The sequence below is a fragment of the Heptranchias perlo genome, chromosome 30 (assembly GCF_035084215.1).
Source record: "Heptranchias perlo isolate sHepPer1 chromosome 30, sHepPer1.hap1, whole genome shotgun sequence".
In the NCBI taxonomy this organism is placed as follows: domain Eukaryota; kingdom Metazoa; phylum Chordata; class Chondrichthyes; order Hexanchiformes; family Hexanchidae; genus Heptranchias; species Heptranchias perlo.
The window spans coordinates 30,291,684-30,313,478 of record NC_090354.1 but is presented as its reverse complement, the minus strand read 5'-3'; the positions used below and the strand labels follow the sequence as shown (position 1 = coordinate 30,313,478).

At 37.5% G+C, this 21,795-nt stretch overlaps 1 protein-coding gene across 1 annotated transcript in view; it reads right to left on the bottom strand.

Annotated features, from left to right (window-relative positions):
- Positions 1–21,795, bottom strand: part of LOC137300026 (angiotensin-converting enzyme-like) — a 107,191-nt gene that overhangs the window by 41,674 nt on the left and 43,722 nt on the right. Inside the window, exons 12-13 of the mRNA XM_067969118.1 lie at positions 20,138–20,274; positions 18,569–18,727 (exon numbers count right to left, since the gene is read on the bottom strand). Of these exons, the coding sequence (XP_067825219.1) occupies positions 18,569–18,727; positions 20,138–20,274 (296 nt within the window). The remainder of the gene's footprint in view (positions 1–18,568; positions 18,728–20,137; positions 20,275–21,795) is intronic.

Genomic DNA, 21,795 nt, shown 5'->3' with positions numbered 1-21,795 from the left:
CACATTCAGTATTCACATCGAATACTATAGAACACAATCAATAATTCACATCAAATACTGTATAACACAATCAGTAATCGACATCAAGTACTACATGACACAATCAATAATTTATATGAAAAACTCCATGATAGAATCAGCAATTCACATCAAATACTATAGGGCACAACCAGTATTTCACATCAAATACATTACGACAAAATGAATAATTCATGTCAAATACTCTACGATGCCATCAGCAATTCATGTCAAAAAGAAAATGAAACAATCAGTACTTCAAACCTATAGCACATGGCACAATCAATAATACACATCAAAAACGACACAACTCAATAATTAGCCTCAAATGCTACAGGACACAATCAATAATTCACATCAAGTACTATACGAAACAATCATTAATTCACATCAAATACTGCGTGACACAATCAGTAATTCACATCGAATACTGTGCGACAAAATGAATAATTCACATTAAATACCACATGACACAATCAGTAGTTCAAATCAAATATGACATGATACTATCAGTAATTCACATCAAATTTTACACAACACAATCAGTAATTCATGTCAAATAAAGTATGGTACAGTCATTAATTCACTTCAACTAGTGTAGGTCTCAGCCAGTAATTCATAACAAACACTGTATGACACAATGAATAATTCACATGAAATACTACAAGACACAATCACTAATTCACGTTAAATACTATACGACACAATCAGTAATTCCCATCAAATATTATGTGATACAGTCAATAATTCACATCAAATACTATACGACATAATCAGTAACACACATGAAATACTGCTGGAAACAATCAATAATTCATGTGAAATACTATACCATACAATCAGTAATTCATGTGAAATACTATACCATACAATCAGTAATTCATGTGAAATACTATACCATACAATCAGTAATTCATATCAAATGCAACGTAACAGAATCAGTTAATCAGATCAAATACTGCACAGCACAATCAGCAAATCACATCAAATAATACATGACACAATCAGTATTCACATTGAATACTATAGGACACATTTTATAATTCACATCAAATACTGTAAAACATAATCAGTAATCGATCAAATACTACACGACACAATCAATAATTCACATGAAAAACTGCATGACAGAATCATTAATTCACATCAAATAATGGACAACACAATCAGTAATTCACATCAAATACTCTACGACACCATCAGTAATTCGAATCTATTCTACATGGCACAATCAGTAATTCACATGAAATACAATAGGACACAATCAGTAATTCACATCAAATACTGTATGACAACATCAGTAATTCACGCTAAAGACTATACAATACTATCAGTAATTTGCATCAAATACTTCATGTCATGATAAATAATACACATCCAATTCTATATGACACAATCTGTAACTCACATTAAATACTACATGATACAATTGGAAATTCATGTCAAATACTAAACAAACAATCAGTAATTCACATCAAACACCACACGACACAATCAGTAATTCACATCAAATACTATAGGACACAATTGATAATTCACATCAAATAATACATGGCACAATCATTATTTCACATCAAATAATACATGTCAGGATCAATAATTCACATCAAATACTATACGACATAATCAGTAATTCATATCAAATACTGCACAACACAATGAGTCACATCAAATACTATACAACACAATAAGTAAGTCACAATCAATCATTCACCTCAGATACTACATGACTGAATCAATAATTCACATCAAATACTAAATGACACAATCGGTAATACACATTAAATACTATACCACACAATCAATAATTGACGTCAAGTACTACAGGACACAATCAGTAATTCACCTGACATAATAGACGAAAATATCAGTAATTCATCTCAAATAATACATGACACAATCAGTAATTCACATCAAATACTATGCAACACAATCAGTAAATCCAGTCTGATATGTATGACACAATGAATAAATCACATCAAATAATTCAGGTCAAAATCTGCAGGACAGAATCAATAATTCACAGCAAATACTACACGACACAGTCAATATTTCACATCAAATACTAAACAACACATTCAATAATTCTCATCAAACAGCTCATAACATAATCAATAATTCACATTAAATACTACACTACACAATCAATAATTATCAAATACTATACCATACAATCATTAATTCACACCAAATACTGTACTACACAATCATTAATTCACACCAAATACTGTACTACACAATCATTAATTCACATCAAATACTGTACCACACAATCATTAATTCACACCAAATACTGTACTACACAATCATTAATTCACACCAAATACTGTACTACACAACCATTAATTCACACCAAATACTGTACTACACAATCATTAATTCACACCAAATACTGTACTACACAACCATTAATTCACACCAAATACTGTACTACACAATCATTAATTCACACCAAATACTGTACTACACAACCATTAATTCACACCAAATACTGTACTACACAATCATTAATTCACACCAAATACTGTACTATACAACCATTAATTCACATCAAATACTGTACTACACAATCATTAATTCACACCAAATACTGTACTACACAACCATTAATTCACATCAAATACTGTACTACACAATCATTAATTCACACCAAATACTGTACTACACAATCATTAATTCACACCAAATACTGTACTACACAACCATTAATTCACACCAAATACTGTACTACACAACCATTAATTCACACCAAATACTGTACTACACAATCATTAATTCACACCAAATACTGTACTACACAACCATTAATTCACATCAAATACTGTACTACACAATCATTAATTCACACCAAATACTGTACTACACAATCATTAATTCACACCAAATACTGTACTACACAACCATTAATTCACACCATATACCGTACTACACAATCATTAATTCACACCAAATACTGTACTACACAACCATTAATTCACACCAAATACCGTACTACACAATCATTAATTCACACCAAATACTGTACTACACAACCATTAATTCACACCAAATACTGTACTACACAATCATTAATTCACACCAAATACTGTACTACACAACCATTAATTCACACCAAATACTGTACTACACAATCATTAATTCACATCAAATACTGTACTACACAATCATTAATTCACACCAAATACTGTACTACACAACCATTAATTCACACCAAATACCGTACTACACAATCATTAATTCACACCAAATACTGTACTACACAACCATTAATTCACACCAAATACCGTACTACACAATCATTAATTCACACCAAATACTGTACTACAGAATCATTAATTCACACCAAATACTGTACTACACAATCATTAATTCACATCAAATACTGTACTACACAACCATTAATTCACACCAAATACTGTACTACACAATCATTAATTCACACCAAATACTGTACTACACAACCATTAATTCACACCAAATACTGTACTACACAACCATTAATTCACATCAAATACTGTACTACACAATCATTAATTCACACCAAATACTGTACTACACAACCATTAAATCACATCAAATACTGTGCTACACAATCATTAATTCACACCAAATACTGTACTACACAATCATTAATTCACACCAAATACTGTACTACACAACCATTAATTCACACCATATACCGTACTACACAATCATTAATTCACACCAAATACTGTACTACACAACCATTAATTCACACCAAATACCGTACTACACAACCATTAATTCACACCAAATACCGTACTACACAACCATTAATTCACACCAAATACTGTACTACACAATCATTAATTCACACCAAATACTGTACTACACAACCATTAATTCACACCAAATACTGTACTACACAATCATTAATTCACATCAAATACTGTACTACACAATCATTAATTCACACCAAATACTGTACTACACAACCATTAATTCACACCAAATACCGTACTACACAATCATTAATTCACACCAAATACTGTATTACACAACCATTAATTCACACCAAATACTGTACTACACAATCATTAATTCACACCAAATACTGTACTACAGAATCATTAATTCACACCAAATACTGTACTACACAATCATTAATTCACATCAAATACTGTACTACACAACCATTAATTCACATCAAATACTGTACTACACAACCATTAATTCACATCAAATACTGTACTACACAATCATTAATTCACACCAAATACTGTACTACACAATCATTAATTCACACCAAATACTGTACTACACAATCATTAATTCACACCAAATACTGTACTACACAATCATTAATTCACACCAAATACTGTACTACACAACCATTAATTCACACCAAATACTGTACTACACAATCATTAATTCACACCAAATACTGTACTACACAATCATTAATTCACACCAAATACTGTACTACACAATCATTAATTCACACCAAATACTGTACTACTCAATCATTAATTCACATCAAATACTGTACTACACAATCATTAATTCACACCAAATACTGTACTACACAATAATTAATTCACACCAAATACCGTACTACACAATCATTAATTCACACCAAATACTGTACTACACAATCATTAATTCACACCAAATACTGTACTACACAATCATTAATTCACACCAAATACTGTACTACACAATAATTAATTCACATCAAATACTGTACTACACAATCATTAATTCACACCAAATACTGTACTACACAATCATTAATTCACATCAAATACTGTACTACACAACCATTAATTCACATCAAATACTGTACTACACAATCATTAATTCACACCAAATACTGTACTACACAATCATTAATTCACACCAAATACTGTACTACACAATCATTAATTCACATCAAATACTGTACTACACAATCATTAATTCACATCAAATACTGTACTACACAATCATTAATTCACACCAAATACTGTACTACACAATCATTAATTCACACCAAATACTGTACTACACAATCATTAATTCACACCAAATACTGTACTACACAATCATTAATTCACACCAAATACTGTAATACACAATCATTAATTCACACCAAATACTGTACTACACAATCATTAATTCACATCAAATACTGTACTACACAACCATTAATTCACACCAAATACTGTACTACACAATCATTAATTCACACCAAATACTGTACTACACAATCATTAATTCACACCAAATACTGTACTACACAATCATTAATTCACACCAAATACTGTACTACACAATCATTAATTCACATCAAATACTGTACTACACAACCATTAATTCACACCAAATACTGTACTACACAACCATTAATTCACACCAAATACTGTACTACACAACCATTAATTCACACCAAATACTGTAGTACACAACCATTAATTCACACCAAATACTGTACTACACAACCATTAATTCACACCAAATACTGTACTACACAACCATTAATTCACACCAAATACTGTACTACACAACCATTAATTCACACCAAATACTGTACTACACAACCATTAATTCACACCAAATACTGTACTACACAATCATTAATTCACACCAAATACTGTACTACACAATCATTAATTCACACCAAATACTGTACTACACAACCATTAATTCACACCAAATACTGTACTACATAATCATTAATTCACACCAAATACTGTACTACACAACCATTAATTCACATCAAGTACTGTACTACACAATCATTAATTCACACCAAATACTGTACTACACAATCATTAATTCACACCAAATACTGTACTACACAATCATTAATTCACATCAAGTACTGTACTACAGAATCATTAATTCACACCAAATACTGTACTACACAATCATTAATTCACACCAAATACTGTACTACACAACCATTAATTCACACCAAATACTGTACTACACAATCATTAATTCACATCAAATACCGTACTACACAACCATTAATTCACACCAAATACTGTACTACACAACCATTAATTCACACCAAATACTGTACTACACAACCATTAATTCCCACCAAATACTGTACTACACAACCATTAATTCACATCAAATACTGTACTACACAACCATTAATTCACACCAAATACTGTACTACACAACCATTAATTCACACCAAATACTGTACTACACAACCATTAATTCACACCAAATACTGTACTACACAATCATTAATTCACACCAAATACTGTACTACACAACCATTAATTCACACCAAATACTGTACTACACAATCATTAATTCACACCAAATACTGTACTACACAACCATTAATTCACACCAAATACTGTACTACACAACCATTAATTCACACCAAATACTGTACTACACAATCATTAATTCACACCAAATACTGTACTACACAACCATTAATTCACACCAAATACTGTACTACACAACCATTAATTCACACCAAATACTGTACTACACAACCATTAATTCACACCAAATACTGTACTACACAACCATTAATTCTCACCAAATACTGTACTACACAACCATTAATTCACACCAAATACTGTACTACACAACCATTAATTCACACCAAATACTGTACTACACAATGGCCCGTAGTTTACTCTGAGCAGCGAACGAATGGCGCCCGCCATTCCATAGATTTATACTCACGCACAAACTTAGCTTTTTGTGTGGCAACTCCCTTGAATGGTGAGTCAAAAACAATCCAGCGTTAACGCCCGGGGACCCAGGGCCTATGTGGCCGATGAGAGGATCGCTCCCTCCCCTCAACCAATCAGATTCCAGCATCGTTGACAAGTCGCGAAGCGTCAAAACCAGGAAGTGAAAGCTACAACGAGTCAAAACCAGGAAGTGAAAGCTACAACAGCAAAATCATTTCAAAAACAGTTAAAGACAGTGAAATAAAGAGAGGGTGAGATTAAAAGACTGTGATAAAAAAAGGCAAAAGGAAAATGTAAAAATATTTTTAAAAATTTTTAAAACTTTTTTTTAAAAGTCCAAAAACTATTAAAATCGGGTGTAATGAGACACCACATTTTTAAAAATCAATTTTCAGTGCCAGAGAGGTTATTTGGCAGTCATTAATACTTACCACACTGTTAAAACTTAATTAAGACTTAAAAAACTCAGCGGAGCAGTTTTGTGGCGAGATTAGTTTATTTCCAGCTGAGAAATGCAGCAGGGTGGTGCTGGTCCATTGATTGCAGCTGTGAGGTCCCTTTAACGCATAGTTGACAGATCACCAGTGAACCAGGTGAAGCAAGTTCTGGATTTCCACGTTTGATTGTGTATGTGCAGTCACCAGAACTTGCTGTTTGATTTTGCCACTAATAACGGTGAGCGATGTTAGGCTCAGCATTATTTTAAAAGCAACTTCTGGGCTAATAAGTAATTCACATCTAATACTACATGACACAATCAGCAAATTACATAAAATAATATGCAACACAATCAGTAATTCACGTGAAATATTACACAACACCATCAATAATGAACATCAAATACTGCATGACACAATCAATAATTCACATCAAATTCTAAAATATACAATCAGTAATTCACAGGAAATACGACACCATCAGTAAGTCACATCAAACACTACACGACACAATCAGTAATTCAGATCAAATGCTGCACAACACAATAAAGTAATACACATCAATTAGTACACGGTAGATTCAGTAATTCAAAACAAATAGTATATGGCACACTCAAATGCTACACTAATCAATAATTCACATCAAACACTACACGATACTATCAAAAAGTCACATCAAATATTACACGACACAATCAGTAATTCACACTATTATATACTATGCAATGCAATCAGTAATTCACACTATAATACACTATGGCAGAATCACTAATTCACAGCAAATAGTACACGACACAATCAGTAATTCACATCAAATGCCACACAACACAATCAATAATTCACATCAAATACTATACGACACAATCAGTAAATCAGGTCAAATTTATGGGACACAACCCATGATTCACATCAAATACTACATGACACAATCAATAATTCACATCAAATACTACACGACACAATCAATAATTCATATCAAATACTACATGACACAATCAATAATTCATATCAAATACTACATGACACAATCAATAATTCATATCAAATACTACATGACACAATCAATAATTCATATCAAATACTACATGACACAATCAATAATTCATATCAAATACTACATGACACAATCAATAATTCATATCAAATACTATACGACACAATCAATAATTCATATCAAATACTACATGACATAATCGATAATTCATATCAAATACTATACGACACAATCAATAATTCATATCAAATACTACAACACACAATCAATAATTCATATCAAATACTACATGACATAATCGATAATTCATATCAAATACTATACGACACAATCAATAATTCACATCAAATACTACATGACACAATCAATAATTCATGTCAAATACCGTAGGAAACAATCAATACTCATCAACAAATACTGTATGACGCTATCAGTAATTCACTTCAAATACTACACAACACAATCAATAATTTGCATTAAAGAAAACAGGGCACAATCATTAATTTGAATCAAATACTATAGGTCAAAATCAGTAGTCCATTTAAAATACTACATGACACAATTAGTAATTCAAACACTAAATGACTCGATCAATAATTCACATCAAATTCCATAACATACAATCACATGAAATATAACACGACACAATCAGTAAGTCACATCAAATACTATACGTTACAATCAATAATTCACATCAAAAACTGCAAGGCATGATTAGTAATTCACGCCAAATTCTATACGACATAATCACTAATTTGCATCCAATATTATATTGGCACAATCAATAATTCACAGCAAATATTACATGACATGATCAGTAATTCATATCAAATACTATACAACACAATCAGTAATTCACAAGAAGTGCTACATGACACAATCAGTAAGTCACATCAAACATTATACAATCAGTAATTCAAATCAAATAATACATGGCACACTCATTAATTCACATCAAATATTATAGGAGAAAATCAGTAATTCACCTCCAATACTGAATGACACGATAAGTAATTCACATCAAATACTACATGACAAGATCAGAAATTGACAACAAATTCTATGTGACACACACAATCAATAAATTACACCAAATACTGCACAACACGTCAGTAATTCACATCAAATGCTGTACGACACAATGAGTGTCAATAGGACACAGTGCTTTAGGACACAGTGAGTAATTCACATCAAACACTACACAAAACAACAGTATTCATATCAAATACTATGCAACACAATCAGTAAACCAGGTCAAATTTATGGGACACAACCCATGATTCACATCAAATACTACATGACACAATCAATAATTCATATCAAATACTACATGACACAATCAATAATTCATATCAAATACTACATGACACAATCAATAATTCATATCAAATACTACATGACACAATCAATAATTCATATCAAATACTACATGACACAATCAATAATTCATATCAAATACTACATGACACAATCAATAATTCATATCAAATACTACATGACACAATCAATAATTCATATCAAATACTACATGACACAATCAATACTTATCAACAAATAATGTATGGCACAATCAGTAATTCACATCAAATTTTAAGTGAGACAATCAGTTATTGACATCAAATACTACAGGACACAACCAGTAATTCACATGATACACTACAGGACACAATCAGTAATTAACATGAAACACTACAAGATACAATCAGTAATTAACATCAAATACTACAAGACGCAATTAGTAATTTGCAACAATTAGTACACAACAGAGTCAGTAATTCAAATTAAATAATTCACATCAAATACCACAGGAGATAAACAGTAATTCACCTCAAATACCAAATGACATCATAAGTAATTCACTTAAAATACTGCAAGACACAATCTATAACTCAAATCAAATACTACAGAACACAATCAGTAATTCGCTTAAAATACTACAAGGCACAATCAGTAATTCATGTCAAATACTATATGACACAATTTCTAATTCACATCAAACACGACACGACCAAGAATTCACATCAAATTCCATAACGTACAATCAGTAATTTACATGAAATATGACATGTCACAATCAGCAATTCACATCAAAAACTGCACAGCACGATTAATAATTCATGCCAATACTATACGACAATCACTAATTTCCATCCAATACTATATTGGCACAATCAATAATTCACATCAAATACCCTGCAATACAATCAGTAAATCACGTCAAATTTACGGGACACAACCCATGATCCCTAACTTGGAAGTGTAGTAAACAGTGAGGAGGTTAGTGGTAGACTTCAAGAGGATATAGGCAGGCTGGTGGAATGGGCAGACACGTGGCAAATTACATTTAACGCAGAGAAGTGCGAAGTGATACATTTTGGTAGGAAGAACAAGAAGAGGAAATATGAACTAAAGGCAACAATTCTAAAGGGGGTGCAGGAACAGAGAGGCCTGAAGGTGGCAGGGCAGGAGGAGAAAGCGGTTAAAAAAGCATACGGGATCCTGGGCTTTATAAATAGAGGCACAGAGTACAAAAGCAAGGAAGTTATAATTAACTTTTATGAAACACTGGTTCGGCCACAACTGGAGTATTGTGTCCAATTCTGGGCACTGCACTTTAGGAAGGATGTGAAGGCCTTAGAGAGGGTGTAGAAAAGATTTACTAGACTAGTTCTGGGGATGAGGGAGTTCAATTACATGGATTAGACTGGAGAAGCTGGGGTTGTTCTCCTTGGAACAGAGACGGTTGCGAGGAGATTTGATAGAGGTATTCAAAATCATGAAGGGTCTAGACAGAGTAGATAGAGAGAAACTGTTCCCATTGGCGGAATGGTCAAGTACCAGAGGACATAGATTTAAGGTGATTGGCAAAAGAACCAAAGGTGACATGAGGAAAAACTTTTTTACGCAGCCTGTGGTTAGGATCTGGAATGCACTGCCCGAGGGGGTGGTGGAGGCAGATTCAATCATGGCCTTCAAAAGGGAACTGGATAAGTAGTTGAAGGAAAAAAATTTGCAGGGCTACGGAGATAGGGTGGGGGAGTGGGACTAGCTGGATTGCTCTAGCATAGAGCTGGCACGGGCCAAATGGCCTCCTTCTGTGCTGTAACCATTATCTGATTCTATGATTCACATCAGATACTATACAACACAAACAATAACTCGCGTCAAATACTACAAGACACAATCAGTAATTCACATCAAATACTACACGATGCAATCAGTAATTTGCATCAATTAATACACGACAGAATCAGTAATTCAAATTAAATAATACAGGAGATAAAGAGTAATTCACCTCAAATACCGAATGATATCATAAGTAATTCACATCAAATACAACATGGAAAGATCAATAATTCACATCAGATACCCTGCAACACAATCAGTAATTCACATCAAATACTGCACGACATGATGAATAATTCATATCTAATACTTTACGACACAATCACTAATTTGCATCAAATACCAAATTGACACAATCAATAATACACATCAAATACCATACAACAAGTCAATAATTCACAGCAAATGTTATACGACACGATGAATAATTCTCATCAAACATTTTACGACAGAATCAATAAGTCACATCAAATTCTGCACAACACAATCGGTAATTCATACCAATTAATATACGACAGAATCAGTAATTCTATTAAATATTACATGACGCACTCATTAATTCACATCAAATACTACAGGAGAAAATCAGTAATTCACCTCCAATACTGAACGACACAATAAGAAATTCACATCAAATAGTATGCAACACAATCAGTAAATGACATCAAATACTGTACGACACAGTCAGTAATTCACATCAAATCAGCAATGGCAGGTCAAACATCTTACGTTAAATATAACAAATATACTAATATGTCTCAGGTGTTAATATTTGTCAAGCTCAAAATGCTTGCTACTTCAATAAATTCATGGGACACAACCCATGATTTACATCAAATATTACACAACACAATCAATAAATCATGTCAAATACTGCAGGACACAATCAATACTTATCAACAAATACTGTACGGCACCATCAGTAATTCCCATGAAATTCTACATGACACAATCAGAAATTCACGTCAAATAATACGCGACATGATCAATAATTCACATCAAACACTATACCATGCAATCAATAATTCACGTAGAATACTACACGACACAATCAGTAATTCATGTAAAATAATACATGGCACAGTCATTAATTAACATCAAATACGATAGGACACAATCAGTAATTCACATCAAACACTGCACGACACCATCATCAATTCACATCAGATACTTCACTACATAATCGGAAATTCACATCAAATACAACGCCTCACAATCAATAATTCACATCAAATACTACAGGACACAATCAGTGATTCACATCAAATACTACAGGACACAATCAGTGATTCACATCAAATACTACAGGACACCTTCAATAATTTACATCAAATACTGCACAACCCTATCCAAAATTCACATCAAATACTACAATACTACTGAACAATCAGTAATTCACATCAAATACTATACAATTCACATTAATTACTACATAGGATAGTCAGACCAAGGTCCTTCTGGTCCTCTATTCCTTTTAGCATCTTACCATTAAAAGTGTGCTTTTTTCCCCCATTCTTACCAGGGCATGTATTATTCACATTTCGCTATGTTGAACTGCATCTGCCTCTAATCTGCCCATCTAGCCAGCCTAACTATGTCCTCCTGCAGCCTTTCACAATCTTTGTTGCTATTTGCCGCACCCCCTCTGCTCCCCTGAATTTTCCTTTGTCACCAAATTTCACTATTGTTCCCTTTATTCATGTGCGTGGTAAGTAAGGGTGGGACAGCATCCGTCACACCTTTCCAGTTCAAGAAACTTCCTTCAACCTCTCTGCCCAGCAATCATCTCCTAATCATACGGCCACATTCCCCTTAATTCCATCCGTTATTATGTATGCCATATGTCTCTTTCTTTGCAGGACAGATTGTTTCGAATGTTAAAAGGATTCGATAGGGTAGCTACAGAGAAAACTATTTCCTTTGGTGGTGGAATCAAGAACAAGGGGACATAATCTTAAAATTAGAGCTCGGACATTCAGGAGCGAAATCGGGAAGCACTTCTTCACACAAAGGATAGTAGAAATATGGACTCTCTCCCCCAAAAGGTTGTGGATACTGGGACAATTGGTGCCTTCAAAATGGAGCGCGATAGATTTTTGTTGGGTAAGGGTATCAAGGGATATGGAGCTAAGGTGGGAAAATGGAGTTGAGGTATAGATCAACCATGATGTAGTTGAATGGCAGAACGGGCTCGAAGGACTGTTCCTATATTCCTCTGGCAGGCAAGCAAAATTTTAACAGCATTACACCTCAGTAAACAATGGGATAATGGTCTGTAATGTATTTGGTACCTGCACAATAGCCTGTTTGAGATTAACCCTTGATTACGATCACAAATTACATTTTGGTTTCTCCGTAAGATCAGGAGGAAAGCAAATAACAGATCGCATTGATCAAAGCTGAGGCTCGAACATAGTGTACATGGTCTGCCATTTCTGTTTTCAATAAAGCATTGGAATATATTTTAGAACTGGCTTATGAGAAATCTCTACATGTTTTCAAAACATGAAGGGTTTTGATAGAGTAACTAGGGAGAAACTGTTTCCAATGATGGGAGGGTCGATAACCAAAAGACACAGATTTAAGATTATTGGCAAAAGAACCAGAGGTGAGATGAGGAGAAATGTTTTTACGCAGCGAGTTGTTATGATCTGGAATAGGAACATAGGAACATAGGAACAGGAGTAGGCCATTCAGCCCCTCGTGCCTGCTCCGCCATTTGATAAGATCATGGCTGATCTGTGATCTAACTCCATATACCTGCCTTTGGCCCATATCCCTTAATACCTTTGGTTGCCAAAAAGCTATCTATCTCAGATTTAAATTTAGCAATTGAGCTAGTATCAATTGCTGTTTATGGAAGAAAGTTCCAAACTTTTACCATCCTTTGTGTGTAGAAATGTTTTCTAATCTCACTCCTGAAAGGTCTGGCTCTAATTTTTAGACTGTGCCCCCTACTCCTGGAATCCCCAACCAGCGGAAATAGTTTCTCTCTATCCACCCTATCCGTTCCCCTTAATATCTTATAAACTTCGATCAGATCACCCCTTAACCTTCGAAACTTCAGAGAATACAACCCCAATTTGTGTAATCTCTCCTCGTAACTTAACCCTTGAAGTCCGGGTATCATTCTAGTAAACCTACGCTGCACTGCCTCCAAGGCCAATATGTCCTTCCGAAGGTGCGGTGCCCAGAACTGCTCACAGTACTCCAGGTGCGGTCTAACCAGGGTTTTGTATAGCTGCAGCATAACTTCTGCCCCCTTGTACTCTAGTCCTCTAGATATAAAGGCCAGCATTCCATTAGCCTTCCTGATTATTTTCTGCACCTGTTCGTGACACTTCAATGATCTATGTACCTGAACCCCTAAGTACCTTTGGACATCCACTGTTTTTAACTTTTTACCATTTAGAAAGTACCCTGTTCTATCCTTTTTTGATCCAAAGTGGATGACCTCACATTTGTCTACATTGAATTCCATTTGCCACAGTTTTGCCCATTCACCTAATCTATCAATATCCCTTTGTAACTTTAAGTTTTCATCAACACTGCTTACAATGCCACCAATCTTTGAAGTGGAGATGCCGGTGATGGACTGGGGTGGACAAATGTAAGGAGTCTTACAACACCAGGTTATAGTCCAACAGCTTTATTTAAAATCACAAGCTTTTGGAGCTTTCCTCCTTTGTCAGGTGAGTGTGACGAAGGAGGAAGCCTCCGAAAGCTTGTGATTTTAAATAAAGCTGTTGGACTATAATCTGGTGTTGTACCAATCTTTGTGTCAACAGCAAATTTAGATATGAGACTTTCTATGCCTTCATCTAAGTCGTTAATAAATATTATGAATAATTGAGGCCCCAAGACAGATCCCTGCGGGACTCCACTAGTCACATCCTGCCAATGTGAGTACCTACCCATTATCCCTACTCTCTGTCGCCTTTCGCTCAGCCAACTTCCTAACCAAGTCCGTACTTTTCCCTTGATTCCATGGGCTTCTATCTTAGCTAGCAGTCTCTTATGTGGGACCTTATCAAATGCCTTCTGGACGTCCATATAAATAACATCCATTGACATTCCCCTGTCCACTACTTTAGTCACCTCTTCAAAAAATTCAATCAGGTTTGTCAGGCACGACCTACCTTTCACAAATCCATGCTGGCTCTCTCTGATTAACTGAAAATTCTCGAGGTGTTTAGTCACCCTATCCTTAATTATAGACTCCAGCATTTTCCCCACAACAGATGTTAGGCTAACTGGTCTATAATTCCCTGGTTTCCCTCTCTCTCCCTTCTCAAAAATCGGAATGCTCTGCCTGAAAGGGTGGAGGAAGCAGATTCAATAGTAACTTTCAAAAGGGAATTGGATAAATATTTGAAAAGGAAAAATTTGCAGGGCTGTGGGGAAAAAGTAGGGCAGTGCGGCTAATTGGATAGCTCTTTCAAAGAGCCGGCACAGGCACGATGGGCCGAATGGCCTCCTTCTGTGCTGTTTGATCCTATGTAAAGACAATTGGGTGTGATTCTGAGGAGAGAAAGGGTTAAATCCTGGTTGTTTGTGATTTTGGTAGGAAAACTGTAATGTGGGAATTCTGCTGTTGGGAGCTTGCATGCACTGACTGGGAATTTTAAAACACTGCAACTAGTTAAAGGGCTGCAGCAGCCATTTAAAGGACATGCATGCAAAAGAATCTCATGAATCCCATATTATTCCATCTGTATGTATGTCACAGCACTTTGGAGTAGCCCAGAGGTAGTGGCAATAGACTGTCCATTCTGACTGCATGCTTAAAGGCCTCGGTGACAAGTCATTGTTATTTGGCAGATATGGTTACTGAGCAGAAGGATTAGGGTCTGAATAAAGGTCACTGACCTTTCAGTTAGTTCTGTTGAAATTAGAAACACAGTCATACAACAGAAATACACAACAACTTGCATTTATACAGCGCCTGTAAAATGCCCCAAGGCGTTTCACAGGAGCTTCATCAGACAAAATTTGACACCGAGCCACATAAGGAGATATTAGGACAGGTGACCAAAAGCTTGATCAAAGAGATAGGTTTTAAGGAGCATTTTAAAGGTGGAGAGAGAGGTAGAAAGCTGGAAAGATTTTGATTTACTTTTAAGCTTTACACAGCTGGATGCCTCCTTACAGCGGTGACCTAAATATGCTGCATGAGTTCTACAGGGTGATGTCTATTTTAACAGTAAATATGTTACTCAGCAATTGGTACTGATTTGGTTGAACTTTCACTATGTTTGGTGTAAGATGTCAGCCATGGCTCAGTTGGCAGCACTCTTGCCTCTGAAGGTTGTGGGTTCAAGTCCCACAGTGCTGTTAGGAAGGGAGTTCCAGGATTTTGACCCAGCGACGATGAAGGAACGGCCAATATATTTCCAAGTCGGGATGGTGTGTGACTTGGAGGGAAACTTGCACGTGGTGTTGTTCCCATGTGCCTGCTGCCCTTGTCCTTCTAGGTGGTAGAGGTTGCGGGTTTGGGAGGTGCTGTCGAAGAAGCCTTGGCGAGTTGCTGCAGTGCATCTTGTAGATGGTACACACTGCAGCCACTGTGCGCCGGTGGTGGAGGGAGCAGATGTTTAATTGTCAGGTGTTGAGACACAGACTCCGGAGAGTTAAAAACTCTTTTCAGTTAATTAAAACACCCAAAATCTTTCCCACAAGTAGAAGCTCCAGGGTGGAGAGTGCCCATCATCTCACAAAGGGTACAAGTTACTTTCACCAGCAGCAACTGGGTGAGAGGCCGCCACAGATTCACAAGATACGGGACTCACCAACACCCCACCTGTTTCATGATGTGTGTAATTTCCTGATCTGATAGTCTACCAGCATCTGTATGAGAGCTTCATCCAGCAGAGGATAGGCTTTGAGACTGGATTGAGGGGGGGGCAGTTAAAATGGAGAAGGGGGGTCGTACATACTCCTTTCCTGTCTCGATCTGGCAGACTGCAATCTTAAATTAATGGCGGCAGAGAATACCCACCCCAAACCGGTGGGATCCTCTTTAAATATGCAGATTGGGCTCTGATGATGTCATCAGACCCCAATCTGCTATTTTAACCTGAGGCCTGAGCGGGGGAGCAGTGCTGGCTTTCCCACCAGGCCAGATCTGCTGGCAACAGGACTCAGGGCCAGCAAGGTAAGTTTTTATTAAATTGGGCCAGGAGTAGCTCCCCCAGGCCCCAAAAGGAAACCTTGGGCCTCCCTTGCCCCGGCCTCCCCTGTCCCTGTGATCGGATTTATGTGAGTACTTGCTTCACACCTGTGGCTCGGTGATGGGCCTCGCAGTTTTTTATTTCCTTTCTGTTTAATTTTCTCCGTAATGAAGATCCTGCCTGATCTTTCCACTCTTGCTGACTGGGCCAAGACTCTAAGGAACATGGATGGAGCAAAATGCCTGAGAGGGACCTGTAATATAATCTAATTGGTTACAACAGATGCATTTTGTTTATTTATGTAGATCTGAGAGAGAACTTAAAACAGTCAGCAGAAAAAAACAATCAATATAAATGGCAAGTTCTAGAAGGACTATATGAATATTCAAGTTTGAAGGGATGAGCTGAATATAAGTCCTGATGTTAAATGTTTATTTAAATAGAAGCTTTTGATAACACTAAGAAGTATAGTGGGGATATTTAACAAAGAGGAAAACATGTAAATTAGTTTAACTGTTTAAATTTTCTATTTCTTGGTCCTCGTTATAAATCCAGAGTGTGGCCATTTGATATTCTAGGTAAAACATGGAGAGATTTATTTATGTAAGTGTGTAATGTGTGGGAACATATTTATTTATCGATCTGAGCTGCATAAGAAAATCACTATTTTTCAGGAATTCATCACAAAAACCTTAACTTTGCGGTCTCTGAGCAGATCCCTTACAAACTTCTTTCCAAATCCTTTTAATCCAGACGTTCAGCCCTCCCCCACTCCCATACCCCAGCACCGTCCTGTTGCAACAGCATAAAGTCAGACTCGCCATGAGTAACACCACAGGAGATCTAACGAGTTTACAGGCAAACCATTTACACAATAACTAGACTATCTGTTTCAAAATTGAATCAGCACCAAGACAGCGACAGTCTGTGCTACCTAATGGGCCCTGTCCTGCAGTCTGTACCTGCAAGCTGGTATGAATTTGTTGACAGGTTTCTCTGATTGTGCCTCTCGCTCCGTACCCACACGGGCAAAGTTTATGTCAAAAAATAGATGCACCTAATGCACTGAGACCTCTATCTATAGTCACATAACAAGAAGCACTTTACTGTAAAAACATAATAGCTACGTGGGAACGTAGGAACTACACTGACCTCCTTCACTTCCACCTCAGGAAGTGCGGCACGTTCAATGTCACTCAGTTTCTTCAGAATACGTTTCGTTTCCTGGTTTTGGAAGTCTGTGTAGTCGAACTGCCGAGCTTGCAGGCCATACACTAGGGAGTGGTTGGACATCTCTAGGCTTTTTTCCAGCTGATTAAAGAAAAGAAGTCATGAGGCATTTTCCAGCTGTGACACACGGGTATACACGAGTATTTTTGTGCGCACACACTCATTCACACATACATATACACGGTCGGGTACATGCACTCGTGCAGACACATGCACAAACTCACATACACTCACAGACACCACTGAGACACTTGCACGCAGCCATCTGCACACACACTCACTCAGACACACACATGCGCACATTTGGCCACACAAAAAACACATGCTCGCGCCCGCACCACGTTCACATTGGCACACACTCATGTACAAAGTACACACACACACTGCTGCAGAAGCACTTTTGTTCACAATCATACTCACCGCTAAGGATTCTCAGAGACAAAGCTCCGGAGACACACATGCACATATAATTAATTTGTGAGTGATATATGGTGATCTCTTGTCCTGTTGACAGGGTTTGTCAGTGGTAATTTACTATCCAGTACCACAACCTCATCATTGACGGTCTATGGTAGATTTCTTGACACAAAAGGCATCAAGGGGTATGGAGAGAGAGCAGGAATATGGTATTGAGATTAAGGATCAGCCATGATCATAATGAATGGCGGAGCAGGCTCGAAGGGCCGAGTGGCCTCCTACTGCTCCTATTTTCTATGTTTCTATGGTATATCAGCAGGGACTAGTCAATGGTAGTCTACTGCCCCATGGCAAGGCTTTGCCAATGATGGTCTATTGTACAGTGCCAAGGATAAGTCGATAGTGGTCTATTGTCGATCAGTAGGGCCTCACTAATGGTGGTTTATTGTCATCGGAGGTCACTCATTGGCAGGACTCATCATATTCGGTTTGATTCCCGGAGAACTCAAGTTGTGTTTTTTTCACGTTTTCTACTCTGCACCTTTTGTGGATTCAAACACTGAATTATAATTGTCTCCACTGAATTATGACATCATTGGGCAGTGAAATGTTGGCCTCCTCGAGAAATAAACATGAGGACCACTGCCTTCAATTTTGGTTAATATGGTCCCTGAGTCCAAATATAACTTACATTAGAACATAAGAAATAGGAGCAGGAGTCGGCCACATGGCCCCACGAGCCTGCTCCGCCATTCAATCAGATCATGGCTGATCTCCGACCTCAACTCCACTTTCCTGCCCGATCCCCATATCTCTTGATTCCCCTTGATTCCAGAAATCTGGGTATCTCAGCCTTAAATATATTCAATGATTCAGCATCCACAGCCCTCTGGGGTAGAGAATTCCAAAGATTCACAACCCTCTGAGTGAAGAAATTCCTTCTCATCTCAGTCTTAAATGGCCGACCCCTTATCCTGAGACTATGCCCCCTAGTTCTAGACTCTCCAGCCAGGGGAAACAACCTCTCAGCATCTACCCTGTCAAGCCCCTCATAATCTTATAGAGTGAACGTACCATGACCTGGTTGTTATGTTCGGTGATGTTGGTATTGTATGACCATGAGGCCTCTGTGTAGTCAAACCACACCTTCTCTGTGGTCGTGTTGTAGTTATCTATAAAGCTCTTTGCTCTTTTTTCATCAGTGATTTTCTCTGCAAGAAACCAAACAAAAAATTATAGTCATGAAATGAAAACATCAACAACAACTTGCATTTATACAGCATCATTAACATAGTAAAACATCCCAAGGTGCTTCACAGGAGCGTAAGCAAATAAAAAATTGACGCCAAGCCACATAAGGAGGTATTAGTTCCACAGAGGTAGATTTTAAGGAGTGTCTTAAATGAGGAGAGAGAGGTAGAGAGGCAGAGAGGTTTAGGGAGGGAATTCCAGAGTGTAGGGTCCAGACAGCTGAAGGCACGGCCACCAATGGTGGGGCGAAGGGATTGGTGGATGCATAAGAGGCCAGAATTGGAGGAGCGCAGAGATCTTGGAGGATTGTAGGGCCGGAAGAGGTTACAGAGATAGGGAGGGGCGAGCCCGTGGAGGGATGTGAACACAAGGATGAGAATTTTAAAATCGAAGTGTTGGTGGATTGAGAGTCAATGTAGGTCAGCGAGCACAGGGGTGACTGGAGATGGACCGTGGCTACACACAAATAGGGTACACCTTGGGTAGTCCAGGTCTGTGCTTGGCCACCCAGGTTGATTTGATGGAAGTCCTGGCCAATATTTATCCCTCAACCAACACCACTAAAAAATAGATTATCTGATCATTATCACATTGCTGTTTGTGGGATCTTGCTGTGCTCAAATTGAATGCCACGTTTCCTACATTACAACAGTGACTGCACTTCAAAAATACTTCATTGGCTGTGAGGCTGTGAGGCTGTGAAAGGCGCTATATAAATACAAGTTCTTTATTTCTTTCTAAAAGTTGACATCAAGTGAAAGGAAAATCAGTTGGGTTGTGTAACGGGCGGTCGATCCGCGATCATCCATTCTCCGACACCGCTGAAAGTTGAAATCAATCCTTTCTTTTCTTCAACTTTGATTCCTTATAATTTAATTTTTAAAATATAAGTGCGATATTGAGAATTAGTAACGGTGATCCAGCCTGCAGCCTGGTGGGTTGCTGGGAGATAGCAGCAAGCTCACTCGTGGGAGTAAACATCACCCCACCCCCCGCCACTTTCCTGCCCCCCCCGCCCCCCGCCCCGCCCCCTCCCCGCCCCCCTCCCCCTCCCCTCCCCCTCCCCTCCCCCTCCCCGCCCCCTCCCCACCCCCCGCCCCCTCCCCTCCCCCTCCCCCCCTGCCCCGCCCCCTCCCCTCCCCCTCCCCCCCTGCCCCGCCCCCTCCCCGCCCCCTCCCCGCCCCGTGAGCACTTCGCCCGGCCATTATTGAACACGTGGATTTTTATCGCCACTGATGATTCTATAACAGGCGGGCTGTTTGCCAGTTTATTACCCAGGCTGTGAGGGTGAAAGTTACTCATAGGAACATAAAGAAAAGAAAGACTTGCATTTATTTAGCGCCTTTCACAACCTCAGGACGTCCCAAAGCCCTTCACAGCCAATGAAATATTTTTGAAGTGTATGTACTTGTGATGTAGGAAATGCGGCAGCCAGTTTGCACACAGCAAGGAACTGCTTGACGAGAAAAGACCAAGGTCGC